The sequence below is a fragment of the Caenorhabditis elegans genome, chromosome IV (assembly GCF_000002985.6).
Source record: "Caenorhabditis elegans chromosome IV".
In the NCBI taxonomy this organism is placed as follows: domain Eukaryota; kingdom Metazoa; phylum Nematoda; class Chromadorea; order Rhabditida; family Rhabditidae; genus Caenorhabditis; species Caenorhabditis elegans.
Window position 1 is genome coordinate 16,127,263 of NC_003282.8, and position 13,299 is coordinate 16,140,561.

The window sequence follows — 13,299 nt, forward strand, 5'->3', positions numbered from 1 at the left end:
AAAATTGTATTTTTGTTATCGTACCAACGGATTTCTTGTGTAATTGAAAAAAAAACTTGTTTTGAATATTTATTTTTGATTGTTTCACATTGTAGTTAAATAGTTGTCGTAGTTTTATATTATACCAGCCGATGACCGCGCCTCAGGCGCGGCCAACGACTGGCGGAGTTTAAAATGTATAACACATAGATGTCCTTTTAATCATTCAAAAATGTATCATTAAAAAAGTTGAAACTTCATCGATTAAATCGCATTTTCTTCCATGGTATTCGATTCAGAAAATTCAAAGAGACAGTTAGAATGTTCTGATTTTTCTACACTCAAAATTATAAAACTGCGTTGCGTGTACGCCAAAATAGTCCCCGCCTTTTTCTCGTTCACTCACGGGGAAAAGGCAAAAAGCGGTACCCCAGGTAATATCAGCCGCCGACATCAATCGAGGTCCGCGCACCACACTATTTTTCTCACTGTTGGCGTGGCGAGCTGTCCCCCTCCCCCGAAAAATTTCCACAGAGTTACAGTTTTTTCAATAAGTTAATAACTTTCCTTAACTGGAGAAGTCTGAATAATTAACTACTAATAGTAAGTTCTTTGAATATAGATGTGACAAAACAAATAAAAACTCCTACAGTTATAGGAGGTTGTAGAGCATTTCAGAACTTTTTTGAATTTTCCAGATGATTCTAGAAAATTCTAGAATTTTCTTGAAACTTCCAGAAGGTGCTGAAACAAAAAGTTGATTCCAGAACCAAAATTTGAATTTCCCGCCAAATGTTTTCCTCAGAAAATTTGAATTTCCCGTCAAAAATTTTTTCTCAGAAATGTTGAGTTTTCGGCCAAAATTTATGGGTCTCACCACGAATATTCCAGAATTTTTTTCGAATTTTCCAGAAGGTTCTGGAACTTTCCAGAAGGTTCTAGAACATTATAGAATTTTCTGGAATTTTCCAGATGATTCCAAAACCAAAATTGAAATTCCCGCCAAAACCTTTTTCTCAGAAAATTTGAATTTCCCTTCAAAAATTTTTTTCTCAGAAAATTTGAATTTCCCTCCAAAAATTTTTTTCACTGAAAATTTGAATTTCCCGCCAAATTTTTTTTCACTGAAAATTTGAATTTCCCGCCAAAAATTTTTTCTCAGAAATGTTGAGTTTTCGGCCAAAATTTATGGGTCTCACCACGAATATTCCAGAAATTTTTTCGAATTTTCCAGCAGGTTCTGGAACTTTCCAGAAGGTTCTAGAACATTATAGAATTTTCTGGAATTTTCCAGATGATTCCAAAACCAAAATTGAAATTCCCGCCAAAACCTTTTTCTCAGAAAATTTGAATTTCCCTTCAAAAATTTTTTTCTCAGAAAATTTGAATTTCCCTCCAAAAATTTTTTTCACTGAAAATTTGAATTTCCCGCCAAATTTTTTTTCACTGAAAATTTGAATTTCCCGCCAAAAATTTTTTCTCAGAAATGTTGAGTTTTCGGCCAAAATTTATGGGTCTCACCACGAATATTCCAGAATTTTTTTCGAATTTTCCAGAAGGTTCTGGAACTTTCCAGAAGGTTCTAGAACATTATAGAATTTTCTGGAATTTTCCAGATGATTCCAAAACCAAAATTGAAATTCCCGCCAAAACCTTTTTCTCAGAAAATTTGAATTTCCCTCCAAAAATTTTTTTCACTGAAAATTTGAATTTCCCGCCAAATTTTTTTCACTGAAAATTTGAATTTCCCGCCAAAAATTTTTTCTCAGAAATGTTGAGTTTTCGGCCAAAATTTATGGGTCTCACCACGAATATTCCAGAAATTTTTTCGAATTTTCCAGCAGGTTCTGGAACTTTCCAGAAGGTTCTAGAACATTATAGAATTTTCTGGAATTTTCCAGATGATTCCAAAACCAAAATTGAAATTCCCGCCAAAACCTTTTTCTCAGAAAATTTGAATTTCCCTTCAAAAATTTTTTTCTCAGAAAATTTGAATTTCCCTCCAAAAATTTTTTTCACTGAAAATTTGAATTTCCCGCCAAATTTTTTTTCACTGAAAATTTGAATTTCCCGCCAAAAATTTTTTCTCAGAAATGTTGAGTTTTCGGCCAAAATTTATGGGTCTCACCACGAATATTCCAGAATTTTTTTCGAATTTTCCAGAAGGTTCTGGAACTTTCCAGAAGGTTCTAGAACATTATAGAATTTTCTGGAATTTTCCAGATGATTCCAATGTGGGTCTCACCGCGAAGGGTCTCACCACGATGGGTCTCACCACGAAGGGTCTCACCACGATGGGTCTCACCACGAAGGGTCTCACCACGATGGGTCTCACCACGAAGGGTCTCACCACGAAGGGTCTCACCACGATGGGTCTCACCACGAAGGGTCTCACCACGATGGGTCTCACCACGAAGGTGACAGGCCCCGCCCACAACTCTCACTGACTTTGGGTGTGACGTCACAGACTACAAAGACTACATAGACTACAAACTATGGACAGACATTATATTTTTTTATATATAAGTAATGATTGCATTCTCCAAAAAATTGACATCATTTCAAATTCTCACAACAGTTTGTTTGTGACTATGTGACTAAAATAAAATCTTAATACAATCTTAAACAGTCTTAATCAAATTCAACTGAATCTTAGACAATTCTCTGCTAAGTTTTTTTTCTGTTGGATTCAACACTGATTTAATTTATAGTTTTTCTAACCATAAAACAAAATGTTCAAATTCGATCAATTTTCTCAACATTCTGAAACAGATTTGTGTTATTCTGAGAAAAAAAGTGATTTTGTATTTATGTTTATACTTTTTTATAGTTTGTGTTCTGCATCCCATAATTATTTTGTAATGTTTAAAATGTTGTTATCAAAATTAATGAGCAAGAAAATTAATTGAAACAATTTTCCGACCAAATTGAAAAAAAACAGAAAATTTACATCTTGCAGTAATGTCGTTTTGAAAAAGCAATGTAAAATTTTAGAACGTTACGAAAATTTTTTTAAAAAAACGTCATAAATGGCAGGTGCATATCAAATATCATACAAAAGTCATTCTGTTTCAGAAATCTGGCGGAGTTTTGGAACAGCTATAATTGGAAATCTACAATTTTTTACTGCTTCAAGCTCTTTTTAAAATTTTCAATAATTACAACTTTCCTGTTCGGCGAGTGGCTGAATTTGAGTTTTAAAATTGTGTTCCAGTTTATTTCAAAAAAATTTAAATCCTGAAACAAAAGTTTTTCTAGATTTTTTTGGCGAAAGTTAAAATACATATTTCGAGAACAATTTGACTGAGCATTTCCTCCAGTTTTAATTGTATTTTGTTTTTTTTCTCAAAACATGGTTGAAGACATTAGACTTGAAAACTGCACAAATTTCTGATTGACTATTTTCTTAAAACCTGCAAAATTTATTAAAAGCATGAAAAAAAAGTGATAAGAAAAATTGTGTTCTGTTTCACATAGTTTTCAAAATAACTTCAACTTTCAAAAGACAATATTGTGAGAAATAAAGAAATCGAAAAGTCTTTAACTGATTGTGAGTTTAATAATTGTTTAAATTTCGTTTTTTTAAAAATAAATCTAGTCTGAAAATTTTAAACAAAAAACTGTATTTTAATGATATTCACTCGTAATTCATGCCCGTTTCGATACATTTTAAATGTAAAAATTATTGATTGAAAACTATTTTTTTAAGGTTAACTACGAATGATAATTTCCATATATCTGTATTCCTTATAATATTCAGGTTTCTAATTAATATTCATTTCCCTTCATTCCTCAATTGATCTATTTCCGCCAATTGAGATAAAATCTCGAGGAGTCCTTGCTGCTCCATCTGTTGCTCCGAACTCAGCCCCCTGGGGAGGTTCAGATTACAGATTTCTTTCTCTGGAACCACTTTTCTCGTTGGATTGGTTGGATATCACCGGATCGTTGTTGTTTTTTTTTTGAATAATAATGTTGAAACAGTAAATATTTTTTCTCACTTTTTTCATCAACTGGACAATTTTTTTTGTTTTGTCGCTATGCTTCGTCATTAGTCATTTCCATTTCAACTGTTATATCGCTCTTAAAAGGAAAAAAAAATAGAAAGGTTAATTTGCTTGAATACTTGAAAAAATAAAAAATTGTTTCTCAACTTCCATATACTTGTTTTTTCAATGAAGTCTCACTACTCCTCAAATTGGCAACACATTAATTAATCTGTTACTTTTCTTGAAAGTTCATGAAATGTTAACTAATTTTTTCAATGAAAATGTCTATTTTTTAGTCTCGTTGCAATCTCGGACGATTTTCTTGTGTATTTGAAAGAAAAATTAAAAAATTAGAAAAACTATTTTTTGACTGTTTCACATTGTTGCCAAAAAATAATTGGAAAAAGCAATTTTATTGTTTTCTGTTCTATTCAGTTGTTTGAAATTTAAAAAAAAATGAAAGTAAAATTTAATTTTTCACTGTTTCTGATTGTTGTTGAATTATCATGGTGTTTTAAAACAATATTCTGTGCGGAACTCAGAAACAGTTTTTGGTCTAAACTTTTCAAGTCCTCAGTTCTATGTATTTTCTGCATAAAACTTGTTCACATCAGTCTCATAGCTAACAAGAATTTCCATATATCTACATACTTTCCCCCTCTTAACTCATAATATTTAGATTCCTAATTAATATTCATCTCCCTTCTTATTTATTTCCGCCAATTGAGATAAAATCTCGGGAAGGACTTCCTGCTCCATCTGTTGCTCCGGACTCCGCCCCTGGGGAGGTTGGACTCATTGTTTTTGTAGCTCCGGAACCACTTTCTTCCAGTGGAGGTTCAGAAATATAACTTGTCAAAACTAAGTGTATTTTTCCCATTTTTTGAGAGAGCCAATTTTTATTCATATTTTTTTCTTGACAACTCGACAATCTACTTTTTTTGCCGGATTGCTCAGAGGCATTATTAGACAATTAAATGTGGCGTCCAATAATTGTGGCATAGAATTTTGTGGAAAAAATCGTAACTTTTCAAATTTCCAGCTTTTCACATTTCAAATTTCCAACGAATTTTCCATCTTCCACCAGGAAAAAATGTTCACCGATCACACTATTTCCTCCAACTTGTCACTTTGAATTATCGAATCTGTCATTTCCTTATTCACTTACACCCCCAGCAGTGGTGTCCCTGGGGGACCCTACTGGATGGGAGTACTGTAATGGGCGGAACCTATTGGTTTTTCAGGGTGTCGTTAGATTTGGAGAGAAAATGGAGAAAATGAGCAGCGATCTAACTTTTGCGGAGCCGGGAGTTCGACTTTCTATTAATTTGAGGGAAAGGTGAGGAGTTGAGTTTTTGAAAAATTTCCGTTTCACCATGTTTTCAAAAAATCTTAGCGTTTTGTATTTATGTTTTTTTTTGAATTTTGAAGAAATACTTTTTTTGCAAAATACTAATAATCTAGTAATTTTTTATATGTTTTATTCGGATATGTTCCCTTCAATATATTCTTTTAAAATTTTTGAAATTTTATTGTTCCAAACTTACTCCTGATAGTAATATTTTTCATGTGGTAAAAATATGTAAGTTAATTGATTTTTCGACAAAACAGAACGTCACTTTTTGAAATGTTAAAGCTATTCTATATTGATCATGGATGGGAAGTGAATAATGGTACTCAAAATTCCAAGTACATATATTATAACAACTTGGTTGGAAACCGACCAAGTTAGGTTTAAAAATATGCAAAAAAAACTTCAATATTTACAAAGTTTCCCTATCTCTGTTTATTGAAAAATTCATTCCCTTGCTCATAAATATACCTCAAATTTGTTTAAGCGCGGTAAGTAGCAGCCGACAAAAAACAAGTTTCTGAAAAAGTCGAGTAGCCTCTGGTAGTCTACGGCTTTCTTTGCACCTCAAAATTCCTATAGTTGCTTCCGTTTTTGGGAAACAAGAGATTCGTAATAAATGTAACATTTTGATACAAGTTCCCCCCCAAATTCATCTCGAAATCCAGATTTTGCAGCACAGTTCACCCAACGCAGTGCAGAACTGTTACAGTTTTTATAAATTCATCGAAACAGTAATTAATCTGCTTTCAAAATTTTCACGATTCAAAAAAGACTGTGATCAGAAATGTTTGTTGCAGCAATTTTTAAACTTTTTCTGTCAGTTCTGCAGTGATAATCAACATGTTTCCGTGATATTCTGAGTTTTTTCAAATTTTTCAAAATTAAAATTTTCGCTGTTTCAACATGGTTATTGATTTTTACCTGTTTCTTCTGAAATTAATTTCAACTAACATCTAGTTCCCAGTATTTGACATGCTTAAAAGTTCCATGACTTTCATAAAAATCTGAGTGAAATTTCAGATGCCGAATGCATGACTTAAACGAGGCACTTGACGATCTGCGAGCTGTAATTCCATATGCTCACGGGGGCTCTGTGAGGAAATTGAGCAAGATTGCCACGTTGCTTTTGGCCAAGAACCATATAATTATGCAGGTAAATCTAATTCCAAAAACCTAATTATTTTTAAAAATTAAAAAAAAACATATTTTTGACTGTTATTTTTAGTGCGAAAACTAGAAAGTTAGCAGCCGACAAAAATTTAGAACCGCGAAAATTGATCTGCCAGCTGTCGAAATTTTCCACCCTGAGTTCAAGAGCAGCACGGGTTACGTGCTAAAAATCTAATTGTTTTGCATGTGTGACGTCACGAGCAAACTGCGATTTCTAGGAGCATTAATGACGTCATAAATTTGAAAAATGAGACTGCCGCGTGTACCAGAGGTCAAACTAATCGTGGATTGAACAAATAAAATTTCAGGCAAAAGCAATCGAAGAGCTAAGTGTTCTGGTGTCCCAGTTGAAAACCAGGAAATCTTCTGGAAATTCGGAAAATTTGGAGAAAACCGTGTCAACACCATCCGAAGGAGATTAGCGCTGGTGATAGATTCCTGGATGTTCAACAAATTGATGTTGCAAAAAAATTACACATTTTTACCGTTTCAGATATATTTTATGCCTATAATAAAGCAACTGTGAGAATTAATAATGTTTCCTTCCATTTTGCGAAATTCAACAGTTTTCTCGTACTTCTACATACTTTCTTCTGTTTTTACATTTAAAAACTAAATTTGAAACTTAACGCAACAGTAGTTCAATTCATGTTTGTTCCGATAATTAGCGGATATTTGAAAATGGAAATTGGTAAGTTTTTAAGAAATCGCAAAAGTTGTAACAAATTCAGAAAAGCAAGTCACTGTTTCAAATCAATCTCAAAAGGACAAACACTTATTTAGAAGTGATGAAAAAGGATTACATTATAAAGAACAATTACCCAATTTGTTATTTCGCTGGCAATAGTTGAAATTACTTAAAGAACTCTATCAAAATTCTTATAAAATTTGAATTTAGATATTTTAAACAAAACAATGATTGCACCAATGTTAATATTTAAAAGTTGTGAAGCTCTTCATATAGACATGTTGAAGCAAGTTTTTACACTTTTGCGACATTTTCAAATTCAGGTTTGTATATTCTACTGTTTCATACTTTTTATAAGATATTATAATGTTTTTTTCATTATATTGTGTTGTGTCTCTATTAGCTGTTTGCTGATTCATCTGTTGCTCCGGACTCCGGTCCAGGGATGTAAAGATTATTGTTCTGCGTGTCCGGGCTCTCCTTTGTGGGAATCCTTGCCAAAAGTGAATGTTTAGTGAAAAACGAGAGAATTAATTACATATTTTCGGTAATTTTTAATATCAAAAACTCACCAATTATATATTTTTTTTAAATTTCGGTTTTTACAATTTCGTTTAAATAAAATCGACAACCTGAAAATATAATAAAATGTTTCGTTGTATTCATAAATATTGCATTTTTTTAAAAACTTGTTAGTAATGGTATTTCTAATAAATAATTTATTGAAATTAAAAAAAAATTAATCTTCCCGCGCAGGCACAAAAATAGATACCTACAAAGCTGATTCAGATAATAATATATAATACTAGGCTCTCAGGTCGTTTTCTACGGCAAAATAGGCGTATATTGGTAACTGATAGCTGTTTGTGTGCCTATGTAAAAATGTCATTGTTCAAATAATTTTGCACAAGAAAAGTTTATACTGTTTCACAAACTCTATACATTTCATGACTTTTTCACTTAAAATAGTGTAGAATCTGCTCTACCGTATTTCTTCTATTAGTATGGCCTCCCTATTAGACTTGCACTCCCTATTAGTATTGCCCCTCGGAGACCTTCCGAAAATTAGTATTGCACTCCCTTTTTTTTTAACTTTTTTGTATTGCAAACCCGTCTCGCTAATTTCAGGATTTCAACAACATTTTTTACCTATTTTGCAACAGTTTTCACATCATTTCTACGAGATTGAAGTTTTTGAACTTATATGAAAATCAAATTTTCTGAATTTTTACATATGATTCGAACTTTTTCAGGAAAAAACTAGTAAGCTCAAAGTCAGAAAATGTTCTGAAAATTAGTATTGCACTCCCTAATAGTCTTGCACTCCCTATTAGTATTGCAAGCGGGAAGACCATCGAAAAATAGTATTGCAGCCATATTAATAGAAGAAATACGGTAATTCAAATCAAATTCGTGTTTTTAAATAAGTATTTTATTGGGAGTTATTATTTATTTATTTATTGAAATACGTTACTTTAACCAATTTTACAGCTACTCAATTCATACAATAATATCGATCATAACATTTTAGCAGTGTTCCGTTTGTAAAATCACTAATATTTTTATTAACTTGATGATTTATGAAACTGAATACTTTTAGCATAGAATTAAAATTTTTAAATTCATTACCAATAAGTTGGCAAGCTAGGCTACCCTCTATCGTTCTCCAATTGTACCTAGTACCGGTAAATGTCGGGTGCTGCAAATTTATTCACTTTTGTAATCCCAGAAATGGTTCTAAAGGAAAGAACTTTCCAAATGCATAATTTTTTTAAATATTTTTTTTGTTTTCGGTTTCAAATAGTTTATATACTTGAAGCTTGAAACTGTACATTTGGTTTGTTATTCTTTTCATGAACTATGAAGTTTGACTTAAAAATCGTGTTTCCTGTACTTTTGAACACAAAAACTAGTTTCTATGAAAAGTTATAATTTATTAAAATCATTTTTTATATCCCACAATTTATGAATTTCAGCATTACTGAAGAGTTAACTAATAAATTCTTTCAATCTATTACTATCAAATATTCGTACGAAACTCTTGCCATCCGACATCTTTCGGGTTCCACCACTGGCAGTGTGGCACGACCAGTGAAATGTCGGCTGCAGTACACTAATCTTTGTAGGACAACCGATCTCTAACTCGCTGAAAAGTGACTCGTTTTGAAACACCGTCAGTAAAGTAACAACATTTTTTGTTACTGAAAAAATATGTAAGTTATTTGACTTTTTGAAAAAAAAAACGGCAGTTTTAAAAAAGGATAAGCTTTTAACCAAACAGGGAGTATTAATATGTAGTACTTAAAACTGCAATTTAATAACAACATTTTAAAACCGACCAAGTTTTTTTGAAATAAAAACGACAGACCTGCTTGTCAAACATTTATTTTCATTCTTTTTACAGCGCCCGGCATTTACCGGCCGACATCTTGCAACTTACTGGGTTTTTTTAAAAGTAAAACATGATAAAACCCCCAAAATGAGGGCACATTTAAAACCGTACACGTATTTTTAGGAACAAATGTTTCACAATAAAAATGATATTTCTAGTAGAACTCTACTTACGATTGAAAAAAACAGTGTAAAGCACTTTTCAAACTGAAAAAAATAAACTAAGATTTCAATACTCAGTTTCACACTCTCTATTTGACAAATGTTTTAAATGGTCCATTCAATCGTGTTACAATTGACAAACATGAATGGTTATGCAAGTGCCACACAAATAAAATCGATACCTGCCTCTTGGGTTTTATTGCTTTGTTTTTGACTCTGATGGGTCCCAATTTTTCCAAAAACTTATACGAGCAACTTTTGTTTGTATTAGTTTTCACAGTTCAGTCTCCAATTAAAAATTGAAAGCCACTAAAACTACGATTCAATTAAACATTTAAAATAAACCAGCTTATTTTATGAACAATTTGAAACAATCAGCATTTTTGTTAATTTTTTTTTTGAACTGAAAAAAAATTTGATTACTTGTGGGTCAGCATTCATTATAAACATCTGCATCTTGTAAAATTATAAACAACCTGAAACAATAAGTTAAAAAATCCCTTTTTGAATTTTAATATAAATTTTAATATGAATTTTTCCGCAACAACACTTTCGGTTTCAAAATTTCTATATTAAAAAAATTGTATCAATAAATTGATCTTTTCCGTGATTTAAAGAAAATTTTCAATTTTCAGTGTTCTAACAAAAATTACACTAAACTATGAAAGTTTACGATATTATTAAGTAATGAAAAGCCTACAAACAATAATAATTCTATAAAAAACCTTTTTCAAAATCAGGTTTGCTTTTTCGTTAGCTATTAGAAAAACTTTTGATGAACCCATACTCTTCTTGAAATTCAAAATTCCTATATTTGAAAAAATTCCAAAAAATTGCTCTGGTGCATAAATAAAACTAACACATGAATACCGAAAATTCAGCAGTTTCAGATGTTTTTTTTTAATCAAAATTGTTTTATACAACATTAGGATGATTGAAATTTTTATTCTGATTATAAAAAGATTATACCGATTTGGAAGTTTTCTAACTTTTCTTTTAAGTTTAATTGTTTTACGGTGCAAATATAATTTACTTTTACATTCGGTTGTTCATGAAATAAAGAAAACATTACAAATGGGATTTTTTTTCCGATTTGATGATTTTTTTGGTTGCATGTTCCTGTTCCTGACTATAACTAAATTGTAAATATTTTTGGAAAATTTTTTAATTTGGACACCCTAAACTTTGAAAAAATTAACTTCTTCAGACGCATTGTAAATTCAGAATTAAAATTTTTGTTCGCTTTTCGCAAAACAAGCAGTAAGGCTCAAAATGTTTTCTGGTGAAATTTGAATTTTTTAAAGCTTAATTTATTATTAACTGAAGGAAAAACAATCATCCAAAATACAGTAATATCTGTGACCCTTTTTAATGAAAACGGATTATTTTATTATTTTCACGAGTGTGCTCAATTGCAAACTCTTTTTGAGCCTCACGTGAACAAAAAACAAAGATTTCAAAACACACAAAAATCTAATTTATGTGCGTCTTAAAACTTTTTTTCGTTCAAAATACAATTTAAAACTATAATTTTCAGAAATAACCTCATTAACAAAGTTCAGAACTTTCCCAAACGTTTTTCACAGAAAAAACTTTTTTTAAAATTATAAGTAAACGAATTTCCAAAATCTCAAGCTATTTCTAGTGTTCAAAGATTTTGAAAAGTTTATACAAATTTTTTCAAAAAAGTTTTTGTGTCTATATCTATGTATATGACTAAATTTTTTGTGAAAAATGTGTGAAAAATCTACTGTTTCAAAATTTTTTTAAATTGCGATCGTCAGTTTTCAATGTGTGTGTAACCGCAATCTTGCTTATTTTATGTTTATAACTTTCACGTGTCATCAGAAAATGATTTCGAATACCTTTTTTCTAAAAAAAATTGAAACAACTACTCTTTCGAAATCCCGCCTGCTGATAAGTTCACTCAACCAGTACAACGCAATAGACAGCGTTTATACAGAGCTACTGAAACAGTAAGATTTTCCAAATAGTTAAGTTTGAAAAGAATTGGAAAATCGTATTTTTCATCTTATTTTGCACTTTTTAAAAATTCATTTTCAAACAAATTAATTGTCTCATTTAAATGTTATTGAATAGTTCAAAATATAAATGTAACTTTTAATAATGATGTGAAGCAGAGGAAGTTTGAAACAAAAACGTTCTCCCGAAAATACACACGACTTTTTGTTTTGGAACACAAGAACATTAAATGTTCTTTAGTGCGTATAACGCATTTCAATTTTTTTTTTTGGAACTTTTCAATAATTTAAATGCTGAAACAATATTTTACAGTTTCGCGACCTTTTTAAATTTAGTTTCAATATATCGAAGTAATTGTTTTTAAATTTCCTATTAGTATCGATTGAAATGGTCTCGAAAATAAATGTTACTCAAGGTTGCTATGATTTACAAGTACCCAAATTTTTACATAAAGTCACAATTTTGAGTGATTTTCATGGTTTCACAGAATAAAACAAGAGTTTAAAGTATTTGGAGAAAATTTTAATCTAGATAATTTCAAACTTTTTCAAAAACTCTTACAAAACAGCTTATGAACATGAAAAAATTTGTTTTACTTGTTTTCTGTCGAAAATAGGATGTAAATGGTTATGAGATTACCACAAAGAAACAATGCATCTTGAACTGAATCCGTGATACAGTACAATTTTACTGGCTATACTTAACTTTTTTAATGAGTTTTCCCATGAAAAAATCAAGATTTGATTTTTAAAAAAAATTAGTATTTAACCACAAGTTAAAAAAAATACTACTAAAAATTTTGTTTTTAAACTTATAAACCAAATATGTTTTTTTTTTCACAATAAATGAATGTATTTTTAATTTTGTTTCAGAATGTTCTCAATTTGAAAATTTTTAAAATCAATGCTCTTCAATTTGCGTGTAATGTATTAACAATAGTGAGTAATTCAAGTTGAACAAAAGAATTAAAAAAAAAATAAATTTTACTGTTTCAAACTCTTCATATCAAAATTTTAAAATTATTTGAAACATTAATTGTTTTTCAGCGTGTCCTTGAAATGTCTAAATTGTTTTAAGAATCGAATCCCGTTTAAATTCATTAATCTCGAAACATATATTTAACTGACTATAAAACTTTTTGCACATAGAGTTCTGGTCAATTGCTCAATACATCGGGTGGTTTAAAACTTGACAATTTTTTGAACTTAGCGAGGATGAAAACATTGTAATTATCTTGAGCATGTCGCGAAACAGTAAATTCTTGAAAAAAAGTTCGGTTTCAAAGACTTTATTTGATTTTGAATTTCTTGGTTGGGTAATATGTTGTAGTCAATTTTTCATATTATTCCAACAAACATATAGTTTTGCGACCAAGTCAGATACGCGGACCATACGTTGTCTGAATTTTTCTCATCTACTGTTTTATATTCAGTAATGCCAAATTTGCTGATATTTTTAATGAAAAACTATTTTTTTTTTCAAAATTTCGTTTACAATTTCGTATTCTCCATAAGATATACTTATTTTAACTTCTATGGTACCATTCCGAATCTGTAAAAATTTAACACAGCAGCTGTTACTAA

General features: G+C 30.5%; 1 protein-coding gene and 42 non-coding genes across 43 annotated transcripts; 26 read left to right on the forward strand and 17 right to left on the reverse strand.

Annotated features, from left to right (window-relative positions):
- Positions 1–2,685: 2,685 nt before the first annotated feature.
- 21ur-5178 lies at positions 2,686–2,706 on the reverse strand. The gene has a single exon (NR_065692.1).
- A 446-nt stretch (positions 2,707–3,152) lies between these two features.
- 21ur-964 lies at positions 3,153–3,173 on the forward strand. The gene has a single exon (NR_065693.1).
- Positions 3,174–3,488: 315 nt separating this feature from the next.
- On the forward strand, positions 3,489–3,509 carry 21ur-1116. Its single transcript, NR_065694.1, has one exon.
- 21ur-6924 lies at positions 3,492–3,512 on the forward strand. The gene has a single exon (NR_065695.1).
- A 383-nt stretch (positions 3,513–3,895) lies between these two features.
- On the reverse strand, positions 3,896–3,916 carry 21ur-6498. The gene has a single exon (NR_065696.1).
- Positions 3,917–4,166: 250 nt separating this feature from the next.
- On the forward strand, positions 4,167–4,187 carry 21ur-1979. Its single transcript, NR_065697.1, has one exon.
- Positions 4,188–4,384: 197 nt separating this feature from the next.
- 21ur-7015 lies at positions 4,385–4,405 on the forward strand. Its single transcript, NR_065698.1, has one exon.
- Positions 4,406–4,494: 89 nt separating this feature from the next.
- On the forward strand, positions 4,495–4,515 carry 21ur-1083. The gene has a single exon (NR_065699.1).
- Positions 4,516–5,201: 686 nt separating this feature from the next.
- Positions 5,202–7,028, forward strand: hlh-32 (BHLH domain-containing protein). The gene is made up of 3 exons (NM_001028259.5): positions 5,202–5,307; positions 6,343–6,475; positions 6,801–7,028. The coding sequence occupies exons 1-3, from the start codon at positions 5,237–5,239 to the stop codon at positions 6,912–6,914; spliced, it is 318 nt and encodes a 105-aa protein (NP_001023430.1). The 5' UTR covers positions 5,202–5,236; the 3' UTR covers positions 6,915–7,028.
- 21ur-4133 lies at positions 5,989–6,009 on the reverse strand. Its single transcript, NR_065700.1, has one exon.
- Positions 6,263–6,283, forward strand: 21ur-3918. The gene has a single exon (NR_065701.1).
- On the forward strand, positions 7,023–7,043 carry 21ur-15465. The gene has a single exon (NR_065702.1).
- 21ur-2825 lies at positions 7,026–7,046 on the forward strand. The gene has a single exon (NR_065703.1).
- Positions 7,047–7,223: 177 nt separating this feature from the next.
- Positions 7,224–7,244, reverse strand: 21ur-9590. The gene has a single exon (NR_065704.1).
- Positions 7,225–7,245, reverse strand: 21ur-8117. Its single transcript, NR_065705.1, has one exon.
- A 36-nt stretch (positions 7,246–7,281) lies between these two features.
- 21ur-2280 lies at positions 7,282–7,302 on the forward strand. Its single transcript, NR_065706.1, has one exon.
- A 96-nt stretch (positions 7,303–7,398) lies between these two features.
- On the reverse strand, positions 7,399–7,419 carry 21ur-2283. The gene has a single exon (NR_065707.1).
- On the reverse strand, positions 7,405–7,425 carry 21ur-1952. Its single transcript, NR_065708.1, has one exon.
- Positions 7,426–7,564: 139 nt separating this feature from the next.
- On the forward strand, positions 7,565–7,585 carry 21ur-10646. Its single transcript, NR_065709.1, has one exon.
- Positions 7,586–7,872: 287 nt separating this feature from the next.
- On the forward strand, positions 7,873–7,893 carry 21ur-4261. Its single transcript, NR_065710.1, has one exon.
- On the forward strand, positions 7,874–7,894 carry 21ur-3083. Its single transcript, NR_065711.1, has one exon.
- On the forward strand, positions 7,877–7,897 carry 21ur-7354. The gene has a single exon (NR_065712.1).
- A 252-nt stretch (positions 7,898–8,149) lies between these two features.
- On the forward strand, positions 8,150–8,170 carry 21ur-2503. Its single transcript, NR_065713.1, has one exon.
- Positions 8,171–9,018: 848 nt separating this feature from the next.
- Positions 9,019–9,039, forward strand: 21ur-2218. The gene has a single exon (NR_065714.1).
- A 407-nt stretch (positions 9,040–9,446) lies between these two features.
- Positions 9,447–9,467, reverse strand: 21ur-13571. The gene has a single exon (NR_065715.1).
- Positions 9,450–9,470, reverse strand: 21ur-2452. Its single transcript, NR_065716.1, has one exon.
- Positions 9,471–9,747: 277 nt separating this feature from the next.
- Positions 9,748–9,768, forward strand: 21ur-14293. Its single transcript, NR_065717.1, has one exon.
- An 87-nt stretch (positions 9,769–9,855) lies between these two features.
- 21ur-5401 lies at positions 9,856–9,876 on the forward strand. The gene has a single exon (NR_065718.1).
- Positions 9,877–10,038: 162 nt separating this feature from the next.
- 21ur-908 lies at positions 10,039–10,059 on the reverse strand. The gene has a single exon (NR_065719.1).
- A 93-nt stretch (positions 10,060–10,152) lies between these two features.
- Positions 10,153–10,173, reverse strand: 21ur-2284. The gene has a single exon (NR_065720.1).
- Positions 10,174–10,331: 158 nt separating this feature from the next.
- Positions 10,332–10,352, forward strand: 21ur-5857. Its single transcript, NR_065721.1, has one exon.
- A 307-nt stretch (positions 10,353–10,659) lies between these two features.
- 21ur-7475 lies at positions 10,660–10,680 on the forward strand. Its single transcript, NR_065722.1, has one exon.
- A 296-nt stretch (positions 10,681–10,976) lies between these two features.
- Positions 10,977–10,997, forward strand: 21ur-6644. The gene has a single exon (NR_065723.1).
- A 645-nt stretch (positions 10,998–11,642) lies between these two features.
- On the reverse strand, positions 11,643–11,663 carry 21ur-3246. The gene has a single exon (NR_065724.1).
- 21ur-5730 lies at positions 11,644–11,664 on the reverse strand. The gene has a single exon (NR_065725.1).
- A 144-nt stretch (positions 11,665–11,808) lies between these two features.
- 21ur-3518 lies at positions 11,809–11,829 on the reverse strand. The gene has a single exon (NR_065726.1).
- 21ur-10604 lies at positions 11,810–11,830 on the reverse strand. The gene has a single exon (NR_065727.1).
- A 240-nt stretch (positions 11,831–12,070) lies between these two features.
- Positions 12,071–12,091, forward strand: 21ur-10918. Its single transcript, NR_065728.1, has one exon.
- Positions 12,092–12,330: 239 nt separating this feature from the next.
- Positions 12,331–12,351, reverse strand: 21ur-7852. Its single transcript, NR_065729.1, has one exon.
- Positions 12,352–12,748: 397 nt separating this feature from the next.
- Positions 12,749–12,769, forward strand: 21ur-2812. Its single transcript, NR_065730.1, has one exon.
- On the forward strand, positions 12,752–12,772 carry 21ur-12806. The gene has a single exon (NR_065731.1).
- A 131-nt stretch (positions 12,773–12,903) lies between these two features.
- Positions 12,904–12,924, reverse strand: 21ur-4745. The gene has a single exon (NR_065732.1).
- A 330-nt stretch (positions 12,925–13,254) lies between these two features.
- Positions 13,255–13,275, forward strand: 21ur-5288. The gene has a single exon (NR_065733.1).
- The last annotated feature ends 24 nt before the right edge of the window (positions 13,276–13,299 follow it).